The sequence below is a fragment of the Calonectris borealis genome, chromosome 27 (assembly GCF_964195595.1).
Source record: "Calonectris borealis chromosome 27, bCalBor7.hap1.2, whole genome shotgun sequence".
NCBI classification, from domain to species: domain Eukaryota; kingdom Metazoa; phylum Chordata; class Aves; order Procellariiformes; family Procellariidae; genus Calonectris; species Calonectris borealis.
In genome coordinates this window covers 5,555,797-5,569,505 of record NC_134338.1, presented here as the reverse complement: position 1 = coordinate 5,569,505, position 13,709 = coordinate 5,555,797, and the positions used below count along the sequence as shown (strand labels likewise).

At 47.5% G+C, this 13,709-nt stretch overlaps 1 protein-coding gene across 1 annotated transcript in view; it reads right to left on the bottom strand.

The window, feature by feature from the left end:
* LOC142093418 (tetraspanin-15-like) overlaps nucleotides 1–11,702 on the bottom strand; it is a 44,289-nt gene extending 32,587 nt beyond the window's left edge. The window contains exons 1-2 of the mRNA XM_075174552.1: nucleotides 11,522–11,702; nucleotides 4,513–4,698 (exon numbers count right to left, since the gene is read on the bottom strand). Coding sequence (XP_075030653.1) covers nucleotides 4,513–4,698; nucleotides 11,522–11,608 — 273 coding nt within the window. The 5' untranslated portion in view covers nucleotides 11,609–11,702. The remainder of the gene's footprint in view (nucleotides 1–4,512; nucleotides 4,699–11,521) is intronic.
* Between the last annotated feature and the right edge of the window lie 2,007 nt (nucleotides 11,703–13,709).

The following is a 13,709-nucleotide window of genomic DNA, read 5'->3' as shown; positions in this document are numbered from 1 at the left end:
ATGGGAAAGTTGGATTTCTTGGCCTACCTGGACCCTCATCTCTCTTCCGTTCTGCATAAAGTAAAACCAACTCTATCAAAACCGCCTCTGAAAATTTAGGGCTTTACTGACTTTTTGGAAGTTAAAATGTCCATGGGATGAACACACGGGTCCCAAGCCCCAGGTGGGAGATGCTGAGTAAGACATGATACATTTTTAGCAAAAACAGCTCTAAAAAAGCCACGAAGAGGAGCCAGTTTAGGCGTATTTGACTGCGAAACCCAATTGCCAGAGCAGCCTGTGCCATCGCATTTCCAGTTCCTAAACCACACCATCCCAGCTCCCCCAGCCATCTAACTGAGCAAGAAAAATATTGATTTTTACAGTCTATTCACTAAATCAGCCCGAACTCCCTAAAAGCAAAGGCAAGCCATCTTCACCAGACAATTTGCAGTTCCTCAAGCCTTGCAAACATTAATGGCGACAGAAGAAACTTCATTTCCAAACAGAAACTCTTAACTCATCTATTAAATACAAGTCTTCATAACACCAATTACATACACCAGCAGCTAAAATCCCCAGGTCTTGCCTGTAATTCTTCTAATAAACTTGAGAATTGCAAGCAGGTGACGGCTTTATTGAATAGACTTTACTTGGGTTACGAGAGAAGTCATTAAAGACTTGATAATCTGGCTTACACATGGGTAAGAGTTGTGTGGTTGTGCATGACAATTACAGGTAATGACTGGAGAGAATAAGATTGATAAGAAAAAGATTGAAACCAAAATGTAATTTGTGGTATCTTGCAGGGGGGATATTGGAATAATATATCAAGCAGCAGATTTAGGAGCTTTCCTAACTGTTTTGCCTAAGAGAAATGTTGGTCGATTTTTGTCCAGAGGGCTAAGGAAAATAAAAATCCATCTGTCAGCAGCAAGCGACTGAGATGAATGAGGATTTAACAAGCACATACCGCACCTACACCCCACCACATCTCGTGTAAAAAAAATGGTTATCAATGTCAAGTGCTATCTGATGAATTTTTGTAGGGCATTGAAATATTTTCTCCTAAATAGAGAGGAATGTATTGCCTGCTCTCCAGATTAACGAGACATATTTTTAGATGAAGAGACAAGTCAATTGGTATTAGTGATTTGAAGTTCGGGCCGGTTTTGTGCTCATTGTTAGCTTGGGTTCCCTGAAAACGCATGTGCAGGCATTCGAGCAGCTGCAGTACATCTGCACACACAATCTCCTAAGAGCCCAAAGGGATTCATCCATCGATTTTCCGTCAGCAGCAATATATGCATTTTTATGCTGTCTCACGATACAATCTCCAGGGTCTGTCCCGAGTCCGTTTTTGGGGCTCATAGGGCAGAGCTCCCTCCTCCGTGGTCCTTGCACCACCGGATTCCCCCTCAAGGTGAACAGATTACAGAACTCACTAACCAATAATGTATTTTCAAGAGTTTTCCCAGTAAAATTCAGCAGAAAACCAGTGTGAAACAGCTTTTACAAATGAAAGCCACCCCCAGTCTCCCATGCCTCACGAAGCTGCTGCGCGAGAGAGGACATCCCGCAGTGAAACCCCCTATGAATTCCTGGTAGGAGCACCCACTTTTGGGTGATGGATGGAAAAGCCAATGCATTTCACAGACAATTCCAACATAAACACAGCGGAGAAGTCCAGGCTTGGCCGCGTGGTTTTGCCAATATAACCATGAGCAGGTAAGAACACAAGAAAGCATCAAGTAATTCAGCGCCATAAAACCATGCCAGCAGCAACGGTCTTTCCAGTGCAGCCCAGTCTCACTGGGGAACTGTTTTAAGCTACTGGGATAAAGCACTTTTGCTGGGATAAGCTGCATCTCCACCAGGAAACTAATCCAAGGTTGCTCCTATACAGACCTGCAACCCCTTTGAGTGGACAAGTCCTCCCTGGCTCATCCAAGGTGGCAGAGCAAGCCAGAGGTGGACATGCAAACCCACGCTCGTGGCCCGGGATCTTAGAGACATTCTTTACGCGCATTTTTCGTCTGCTATGAGCTTGCAATGCTATTTCCTACAAGAAGAGGCAGCATTACGGTTTTCGCCTCCGTGCAGACCACAAATACCTCCCGTATTTGTGCGACTGTGCAATGCCTGTGCAAGGAACACCCTTATTTATCTCATCATCGAGAGCGTTTCCAAAATGCGTCACTGCTGTCGTGCTCTCCTCCTCGTGCTCATGCCCATCAAGCTGAATTTATCTATGGGGGAAACAGTGTTTCAGCTCCAAGACTGGGAATTAGGCTGGATCCATTATCAGAAATATCACTTGATTTTTTACAGTTGGACTCGATGACCTTAGAAGTCTTTTCCAACCTAAATGGTTCTATGATTTATCTGCTCCCAGAAAAGAGATAATTAAGGTAGTATTGGGCCAGTTGTGCTGCTCTGCAGCCAACTAAAAGCAGACGAGGAGCCTTGAGTAACCCTAAAAACCCACCACCCAGAAATACAACGTATTTCAACACACGAGACAAACATCCCCTTTCTTATATCCTAGCCAAAAGGGATGCAAGTGTTATTGCGTGTGATGACTTGCACGGGTATTGCTTTATTTATTCCACATGGCAGGCGTGAAGCTGCTTATATCCACGGGGAAAAAAGGCAACCCAAATGGGCAGGATTATTTCTTTTTCTCAGCTGTACCCATTGCAGAATTGATTCGGCCGACAACGTGTGAAATACAGTTAATGAGCTTGGGTTTCTGTCGCCCTGGGTCGCTCCAAGGATGAGATTTTCCACCCTCTGATGTGTCAATTTTCCCCTTCCAAATTCAGACTGGGTTGTGCAAACAAAGCATTAGCTGTGATTCATGAGTATTAGCACAAAAAGAAAAATATTATCGGAAATTTGAAGTACTTATCCTTCTTTGGAATAAGCCTCGATAGAATGAACACAATACTGTATAGCTTTAAAAGCAGACTAGTGAAAAAGAAAATGAAATGTTCTCCACAAGCAACATAACTTCAGCTTTGGCAGAAAAATAATTTCTAGGCTTAGATCATAAAGAAATCCAGAGCTTTCCCAGTTGCTTTGATGGACAGGAAAAAGAGGGTCGTATGTTAGAGGTATAACTGAGCCCAGGCAAATGCCCACTGTTACAACTTAGCATCCAAACAGAAAGAAAAAAGTCAGTTGATGGGGAATTAATTAAAAATTAACTTTTAAGCAAGCAAGCTATCAGGGCTATTTAAACACCACAAGTATCACTTGGATGGGATGTCTCCGGCCACTCACTTAGAGACTCCTCCAAACACCCGGCTCAGGAGGCAGCTCTCAAACAGAGCAGACGGCATCTCACTGCAGTACAGGTCTGATGGGAAACCTCCTCTTCCGCTCACTCGCTGCGCAGCTTTGATCCCTGCAACCTTTTTAAGTGCAACACAACCAACCACCTATCGCAGGTGGCACAAAACCAGACATATCGAAAAGAATGATAATTTCATCTGCGCATGCAGAAGCAAAGACAATATTGGTTTTCTGATCTGGGCTCCCATCTGTATGAATTGGAAATGCAATTGCTGAGCAATTTTTAAAAGCAATATTGCAAGCCAGTACAAGCGAGTGCTAGCTACCCGGAGTGTTTGATTTTAATAAACCAATCAACCCAAACCAGTGGGAGATGAAGGTGTTATGCAAACCGTTAGCATGTAAGGCACGCACGCACCGGCAGGAAGGCTCCGTGGACCAGCATGGATTATTCATCCGAAAGCAACTTCCTCACCGAGGGAGCATCGGACACAGCCAAAGAGCTGACAGAGCTGTCATGGAGCTCGTCAATGGACGTTGGCCCTGGCCGAGGGTGATGGAAGAGCTTCACCCCCATCTGAATGGAGGGAATGGATTATAATGCAGTTTATAAATCCCTGCAGCCTCCTGCTCCTCGCTAGAGACAGAGGTGTTACCCCAGAGCAAGGGCAGGCGATGAGCTGCAGGGAGGACGGGTAGTCGGACGCTCAACGCACCGACAAAACCCCTGGAAAGCAGGTTAGGACCGAACAGCTTTGCCCTAGTGTCCTGGATCTCTTCCAGTTTGGACTTCAAAGGTAATTTTTCCCTCTGCTAAGAACTCCCTTGCAAAAGGAAATGAAGCTATTTTCTATTGGCATCATCATGGCTGAAATAAACTTAACAGTGGAGACTTTGTTCCACCAGAAATGGGATCTCAGCCCCAAAAATAGCTCCCTTGTTATCCCAGGAGGAAGGCAGCAGTGCTTCCCGCAGATGTTGGGAGGCATTCAGCCGTGGATAACAGGGAAATTAGGGTGTTAGCTCTGCAATTTAAATATATCCTCTCCCCGTTACCCCTCTGCTGGCTTCATGGCTGAGCTGAAAACATCGAGCAGTCATGTCATGCAAGCATTTAAATCCGGGAAGTGGCACACCGTTGCTGTAAATCGTAGTGGTGACTCGTTAGGATACATTAATTTTCCTCCTTGAGATCACCCAGCCCATCCCAAAGGCTGCATGGAGACGCTGTCTTACCATCTTCAGCAGCGTCCGGTTGTCCCTGAGGCTCCCCACCACACCGACAAAGGAGACGCCGAACATGGTGAAGCCCAGCAGGAGGAGGATGATGGCCGGAGCCAGGAAGACCCCTTCCAAGGTTTTGTGCTTTTGCCTCTCCACTTCGGCATAAATCCCAACACACAGGATCACGAGGCCAAGGATCTGCAAGGGAAGCACGGGATGGGATTCAGACGCCAACGTGGAAAAAGCAAAGGCTTCAAGGGAGAGGTGAAGGTGGAAGATGTCCCAGACAGCCAAGGAAAACCTACCCAACTCTGGGACATTTAACATCCAATCCCAAACAATGCCATCAGCACTCGGCACATCTCCTTTGCTCGAGGACAGGCTGCTCTTCCTCATGCTGGGAAGGGGACGTATCATTGCAGCCTGATCAATCTAGCTGGACGGCTTTAAGCTAGGTTTTGCTAGGTTTTTCCTCTCCCCTCCCTGCCCGTATCTTTACGGTCTGTCTGGATGCTCAGCTTGGCCCTTGCCTTGGGTTTGACAGTCGTTAACACCAACAGCCCACCCTCCCAAACCCCACCCTTAGACAGCACGATCCCCAAAACCACTCATTTCACTCCAGCATTTTTACATCTGGCTTGAGCACCCACTTGCACCCAAACCCCTGGTGAGCCGCTCGCCTTCTCTTCCCACGCCAGCACCAACAATAGGAAACAAAGCTAACTGCACCATTACAAAGCGCTTTTGATCCCTGGATGAAAAGTGCCATAAAGAAAAGCAACAGATCATTTATGACAACGTTCCTCCCCTCTCTCCCCTTTCAATGAAACAGCCCTAATTGAAAAAGAGAGTCTAACGATGCTGGGATAAAGCAGGGCTCCGAAAAGGGCTGTTTGCATCCCTTCAGCTCCTTCAACATCAAAGCCACCAACGCGATCCCAAGCGTTTCGTGCTGTCAGGAGCCGTCTGCGCCCGTCGGCCCCGCGGCGCAGCCGGAGGCGAGCGGCTTCTCAGCCGGTGCCGAGCTGACACGTGAAAAGGTCAGCAAGGAAACCGAGGAGCATCCGGAGCCCTTTTCATGCTGCTCTTTGCAGCCTCCCCACCTCAAATCACAGCGGGAGGCTCCTGGGGGAAAGCCCTTGGCCAGACACCCACGCTCAAAAACCTACATCTCCAAAGAGGAGAAAAAGCTTTTTTCACTCCTTTTCCATTGCTTTCACCTTTCCAAAAGGCTTCATTGCTCCTAATGAGTTTGCTCAAACTCTTCCTGCTAATTCACGCCAACAATTCAATCCTTAATTTTCATGCACAATCTTTGCTTTTTGGGGGAGTTGATTTTTTTCTTCTCTACTCTGCCTGGACACTATTCCTGGTGTGGTTTTGTGGCTAGTTTATGTCTATCAATCACTGTCCACTTCCAGGCTCCATCTCATCTATAAAAGAATTGAAATTTCTCAGAAAGTGAAATTTAGACTTGTGATATTTTACAGACACTTCAGTTATTTGAAACTAAACCGGCAGGCCTATTTCTGATAACAGGCTTTTAATCACAGTTTCATCTTTATGCTCTATTTTAAGCATCAGGTTGGTGCGTTGGGATTAGGTTTGATTTAATGTTTATCTCTTATACGGTGTCCCAGGAAATACGTTTGGATTTGAAGGCGGGGGGTAGACATTAATGCACACCATGCGTCCCCCGCTAATCCCCGCCGTTCCTCCCGCGTGCCAATCAGAACCACTTTCTCCATTTTAATTAATCCATCTTCGATGTGAGCGAGGGAAGAGATCATGGAAATTGCACAGAGCAAACCCAGGAGGGGGTTCAAGGGCTGGATGCTCGAGGGGCTGAGGAAGCAGCGTGCATGGGATGGGCTTCACCTACTAGCAAGGGAGAAAAACTGAGGAGGGTTTTCAGGATGGACACGTGCATTGCTTAAAAATAGCTTTTCCAGGGCTGAAAGTATCCTTGAAAAATTTAAAGCACATGGCATGCATGAGACTGCTGCAGAGCGGTGCTGGCCCTTCCTCCCAGCATTGCCACGGCCATCCCTTTGGCCAGGAAAACCCCCACCAGCGCCATACATAGCACCCCTCTTTTTTGGAGGGGGCACACACCACTTATTTGCCATGCAAATGCAACGGGGAAATGCAAGTGCAAAGGCGCTGCACAGCATGGGGAGATACTGCTGGCAACCCAAGCCACGCTGCATGGCTTTTTTTGAGTTTCATGGCTTAGAAAAAGCTGTGTGCTCTGTATGCCCAAGCAACTCAAACTAGCCCCTGGGACTAACAAGCAAATATTGAGCTGATCTACCTGAATTTCTTGGCGCTCTCCTTGCTTAGCTCCTAGTTTAAAAGGTCACCCAGCCCCTTGCAACCTGCTTTGCTAAGGGTTAGCGCCGCAGGCTGGACCCCAGCCCATCTCCACATCCCGCTGGCTAGAAAGCACCCTCTGATTTTTTTTTTTTTTTTAAAAAAAAAAAAAAAAAGAAGAGTTGTTTCTACTCAAAGCAGCTTAAAGCACAAGAAAGCATCTTGCAAAGCAACACACACCTCAAGGAAGGGAATGGATATTCTGGCACATCTCCCGGCAAAGGCAGATTGCAAAGGAAAGCTTGCTGGAATATAATGAGTTTTGGAAGGACGAGCAGGAAGCAATGCTGCTGCAAGATGGGTGACAAAGGAATTTGGATGGAAAATAGCTGAGGAGAAAGACCAGCGTTCCCTGAAAAGTGGCATTTCTTTGAAAAATATGGTGGATTTGCAGCAAACCAGCGATGTCAAAGTCTTTGCCAGGATCTATGCAGCACCGTAAAAAACTGCAAGGGAAATAACCATGTATTTAATCAAAAACCTGATCATTCCGTCCCCCTTCAGCCACAGATGAGCATCAAAAGCAGCAGGAAAAGTTTGCATCATCCCTTGCAAAGCCTGGCTGCTCTGGTTTCCATCACTGGGTTTCTCTGGGGGGGTTGTTTTTACCATACGAATTCAATCAGCACGGATATTTTTGATTCCTGGCATCACAACCCTTTTCTACCACCCACACTCGATGACATGGTAATACATAATGAAGTTTGCTGGTAAATCCTCTATAGTTACATATTAATTGCCTGGTGATCACCTTAATACAGTGCAAACACCAGGATAGACAGCAGCCGGTAATTACAACTGCTCTGCAATGCATCTAAGAGAAAAAACAAATCTGCACTTACCCTCTAACGAGAAGATGATTACCTCATTTCTATATGATAATAACCATGCGATCGAACCACCACCGCAGGGAAAGCCAAGGGGGTGGCTGCAACTCCGCCAGACCTTGCAGTGAAGGCGTCCTGTACCAATTCTCCTCTTATAAGCTGGAAAGAAATCACCTTCGGGTTTAATTTCAACCCTGCTTGATTTTAGTGCTTCTTGGGAGTTTGTAGGAGCTGAGTGGGCAGGGGATGGAAGGCAGCGGGCAGCTGCCCCAGGACATCCAACCTCCATTCCCACCCCAAAACGGACCCCTGTGACATGCTCGCCTCCCTCCCTCCCATACTCCTAGATGGATAAAATTGCAAAGTTGACTTTTCTCAGCCCGATACAAGTTGCTATGACCAACCCTTCCCCACCTTTGCAGCCCATTTCCAAAGCTGTTTTGCTCCAACCTTGTCTCTTCTTAGCGGGATAACAGAGATGCTGGTTTTCCTCTCCAGCAAGGAAATTTCTCTATCTAATGGGCAAGGAAAGACCTGGGAAGGAGAAGAGCTAAAGGTGGAAATTCCTGTCCCACTGATCGCAGAGTCATTTAGAGACCTGGAGGTCAAGAAGTGGGATGAAAGGCAATTAATGAACAGAAAATAATATAATACACAGCTCTGATGATGCTGGCAGGGTTTGGGGGGTGCCAAACGGGTGACTCGAGCTCACAGCTAACCCACAGGAGAAACAGGGAGTTTGCAAAGCTCTCTTTGAGCTATGGGCCCTCTGGTGCTTGTGATTGCTTCTCCATCCTTGCACGACCTGCTTTGGCACAGAAGCAGCTAACAAGAGACATGCACGGTCCTACCAGTGCCAACAAGAGACACACACGGTCCTACCCCGTCCCAAAAATCCCACTAAATACCTAAGAGATGCCACATCCCCCTTGTCCAAGACCCAAAAGACCCAAGCAACGAGAGTTACTCTCAGGCACATGCAGAGCAAACGGGTACCACGAATCCAAGGGGACGTTAACACGGCCGAAGCAGCGCAACCTCAAAGCCTGCCAAGGGGCAAGCAGCAGACATGGCTCGTTCCAGGGTGAACGGCATTAATTGGATGAGTCAACGCCGCGCTACTGCGAGGCATCAGTTCCTCCTTATTCGGGAACACCAAAAAGTCACGACGACGGTGGCTTCAAGCCCACGCAGACCCCGGCAGCCAGATTATGTGAGTCAGAGCACTGGTCCGGGGAGGAGCAAAGGGAATGGGACATCACTTCATTCTCCATCCAAGATGACCAGAGGTGCCAAACTAAGGGCAAAACTCTTGTTTTTCAAATCCCCAGCTCACAGCAGAATCGTTCTCCCCAGCTTTTGAAGACCCGTCTGCCTTCAAATTAGCAGACAGGGCACTCCTGCTCCTCCTCAGGTTTTATTGTAATGTGCACGTAAGAAACCGCGATATAGAAAGTGTTGAATGCTTTTAGTCATTAAAAGATAGAATCACAGAATTAATAATACAGCAATTAAATACCTCGTAGAATGCTTAACTGCCGACAGTACGTAGGAATGTAAAAAAATATGCTTTTATAAGGGTCATTTAAAATAGCAGGTTTCAATTTTATGGAAAAAGTAAGAAAAGGAAAGAAGCATTTCTTTTTGAAAAGAAAACTTCAAATCTATGCTCCGCTGAATCTTCAACAACGGCAATTAAATCTACCCGTATAAAACCAGCTGGTCCAGCCCATGATGCCCTTTGTTCCATGTTTGGTGTAAAGCCACTCTCCGGCTTATCCCACGCTCCTTTACTGATTTCCCCACCTATAAATAAGCGCTTTCATTACAGGAAAGGATCTAGTGGCACTAGATCCAGTTTTCTGCACGCTGGGACAACCCTACGCTAGAAAACGGTGATCGATCTCACCCCAAACCTCCTCGATCCTTCATGGTGAATCAACTCAAGACTGATTCCACTGAATTTTTACCCAGGGAGGTTAAATTTTTGAAGCCTTCATGCAGTGCAAGCAAGAAGTTCCTACACAATCATTTTTTACGGAGCGCATTGGGCCAGAGCGAAACCCAACCCCGGTCACGTCTGGCTAACGAGGCTTTGAAGGGTTCGGCAGAGCCGTTGAATTAATACGGCGGCGGCATGTGCAAATGAGGCCAGAAGTAGGTCAGGCAGCTGAAAAGCTCGCAGGAGCCGTGCGATCCGTATGGATTCAACGGGGCAACGTCCCTGCACGAGGGCCGTCCCAGCGTTGAAGGCAGGCTGGGTGGGAGCAATTCAAAGTGGCTTTTTTGCAGCTATTTTCCGGTCGCTGGGAAATTATTGAGTCTCTTCTTGCTGGCGGACTTGCCAGGATGCCCCACTGAGCCCCCCAAAAATGCCCCAGCAGTTCATAAGCATCTGGCATAGAGATTGTACTGGTTTATCCCATCATTGATCTATGTTTGCAAAGCGCAGCCCCGACCTGGGTTTAGATTAGTTGGGAGAAAAAAACCTGCACCTCCTGCCCGTCCCTCCAGCTGCTTAAAGGCATTTGGGGAAACCTCAAACCGAGCAAAACTCAGCTTCTTTACAGAAACCAAAACCACAGTGACAGCAAGGATATTGCACTATCCTTATCCAAAAACTCAAACCGTAGCCACAAATGGGTTAAGAAATCTGGATTTTTTTTGGTCTCGCTGGGTGCAGTGGAAGTCCAACGAGGGTCTTGGCCACCCCACGGGAGATACTCGAGTCTCCTCTCCCCTCGGGAGCCTTCCTACCCAACAGGCCACAAGGAGACCAGTGAGATATTCTACAAAAAAAACCCCTTTTCTCTTATTCTCAATTCATGCCCTGGGGTGGGCACAAGTCATTTGGCGCAGTGAGACAATGGGCTTCGCCGTCCCCAGCCAGCGAGGGCGAGCGCTGCCCTCGCAATGAGCTCATCCATTAAAAGAAAAAAAAAAAAAGAAGGAAATAGAAAGCATTTTCAAACTTTGCTTGTAACCCGGTTTACCATTCACAGCCTACCTGGGAACTTGTGCAGATATTTCTGCGATTACACCTATACAATTAGATATGCGTACCACTATACACGCCCAGCAGGCAGCCGTGCACGGGGCAGAGAGGATTAATTAGACCTCAGGAGGAAATATCTGTAAATACGGACTGGATTATGCAAGATTAACCCCAGGAAGGTGCTAACTTCATATCTTGTGCATCAAGTGAGGATGCACAGACCCTAAAGGGATGGAAAATTTCTTGCTTCCCCCTCCCCTGCTCCGACACGTGCTTGCATCTCCCAGGTGCTGGGGAAGCCTCGCCCTGACTGTAGCTCAATGATTCAAAACTGCTTAAAAACAAGCTTTATTGTTCCCTCTTAAAATAACCATCTTGGCTAAAATACCCACCACGCGATGTCTGCTTTCATGCCTTTTCCCTGTTGAACGACATAAAGACAACGGCCGAGCCGGGCAGCAGGGATCTGGCTGGCAACGCCGCCTGATGGGTGCTGGTGATGAAAACATTAAATTTCCATGTTTATGCTCCAAAAGCCTTGAAACGCGACTCGCAGCCACGAGGGATTTGCAAGAGCAGCTCTGGGGATGGGCAGTCCTAGGGAGGTGCTCTTAAATGCACCAACACCTGCGGTTTTGCCCAGGATTGCCCATTTTGGACCCAGCTAGCACCCAGCACGAGGGGCTTCGCGGCACCCGATTTGACTGCCAGGATTTGATGCCTTGGAAGGGGAAATTTTGACGCTGAAAAGTAAAATCCAACGCATAGGGGTGCATAGGTGGGGGGGAAACGCCAGGAAGGACAGAAAAGCAACCGGAGCACCTACCGAGAAGAGGGTGGCATAGGTGGACAGAGCAAATTTGATGCTGTAGTAATAGAGGTGGGAATTTCGGCACTCGGAGGCTTGAGCCATCCTTGCAGCTCCGGCGAGAGGGGATTGCTCGCTGCCCGCCGGACCCTCTCTGCTCCGGCCGGCTCCTACCCTCCGCCGCCAGCCGAAAAAGCGTACACATGCACGCAGGCAAGCCTTGAACTTGAACTGCTCCCTCCGACTTCCGCCTGGCAGGAGCAGAAAGCAATTAGAGGGAAGGCAGCAGCGGCACAAGCGGCCAGCGTTAACCCTTTACTGAGTTTGTTGCTTGGTTTTGCTGCTGAGAGCAACAGCAAAGCTCTGTTTAAGTGGATTTACTCCAACAATTATTTCAAAAATTGGCGCACAGGTGGATCTTGAGCAAGTTTTTAACAGCAAACGTGTTGCAACTGGCCTCCTGCCCTTGCCAGCACGCTAAAAGAGCCCGTTGCAATCCTGCAGCCATCCCAGAGCTCCGCTGCAGCTGCAAAGGGTGAAGTGGCAGCCCAAAATCTAGCAAGAACAGGGACAGATGCCCCCCAGGCCGTTGCTCGGAGCCCAGGACCGGAGAGCGATGTCCAGATTTACCTGTCGTAGCTTGCTACTGCATGCAACACCTCTCTTGCAACACCACCTTGAGCTGCCCGGCGATTGCGTGAATAGGAAGAAGGAAAGAGAAATTATTATGCCCAAGCTCGGTGAAGTTTAACGCATGAAAGAAAAGGTGTGGGGAGCAAGAAACCGGCACGAGGAGACCGCACGGCTCCTGGAAGCATTTGTACAGCCGTACAAACATAGTACTAGAGAGCGTAAAACTAATGTCTAATAAAAAAAGCAAAAAGAGGAGCTTGGAAAAGCTGCGTCTGCAGTCGGTCTCCGACGATGCAGAGGAGCACCCAGCAAAGAGGAGCACCCTTCGTTTCTGCAGCTTGACTTGGAGCAGCTTGATCAGAGCATCGTCTGCGCTGCGGCTCGTGGCCTGGGAAATGTTGAAAAACCCCAGCTCTTGGGAGGAAGAGAAGCTCTTGCTTCTCTCTGGGGTAGCCAAAAGGAGAATTTAAAGCAAGGTTTGAAGAAATAACAGTGACTCAGGGTTGCAGCCAAAGACAGGGGAGCTGTATCTACCCGGCTCTTAGCAGATGTAGAGTAATTCAGCACAGCAGAAGAGATCGTATCCCTTTCCTTTTAGTATATAAGCTGCAAGGGTGAGAGCAGAGATGGGATGAGAGTTATACGATTATCAGTGGCCAGCAGATCCCAAACGCTGAGGATATTGCACTTCAGGATATGATAACGAGATGAAACACGTCCCAAAAACGACATTTCTGGACATGATTTAGCTACAGCTGGCTGCGATCAGGCTGAAGAGCAAAAAGAGCAGTCAACTTTTCTCTCAATTTTTTAAAAACTAATCTAAAATGAACTTTTAGTGCGTTGGAGCCTGGTTTATACCAGTGCTTTCCATTTTGCTAACAGCCAACAAAGCTGGCGCTGTGAATTTCGTATTCTTGGAATAAGAAACCCCAACACCCAGCGTTGAGCAAGAGCCATTTGGGGAGATGCAGGATGTATTTCCTCCACCCTTTCTTTCCTTTTTGAAGGATGCTGCAGCCAAGAGAACAGTCAATTAAAAAGAAATACCCACTTTTCTCATGGTTTTCTAACCTCTCTCCATCAGGTTTGACTGCGTACCGGTGAAGGGATCGCAGGGCTTGATTTCAACTCATTGCACAGAGAAATCCTGGCCCGTGGTGACTAACCTTCCGTGCATTCACCTATTTATATAATAAGCTGTCTTCGTTTTAATTCAGAAGTCAACTTGAACTTGTGTGCAAAAGAGCAAGGGATAAACAGTACTTCCCTACAAAACCAGGCTGTGACACAGCTAAGGGACGGCCCAAGCAGCAGATTTAAACCATCAGGTCCACAGATAACGCTCAACATTACCTAAAATTTCCACGTTAATTTGAAGCCACTTTTAAGAGAATGATTCACTGTAAAACTTTGGCTCGTTCTAGGTTTTAGCAGTAATTTCAGGCTCTCTCCCCTTCTCCACTGAATCACAAACCCCACACCTCCGGCAATATAAATCAGGCCAGAACACTGCGAGCACATCGCAGGCTCTTCCCCAGCACCATTTCCCCATCAGCCAGTAATTAACACC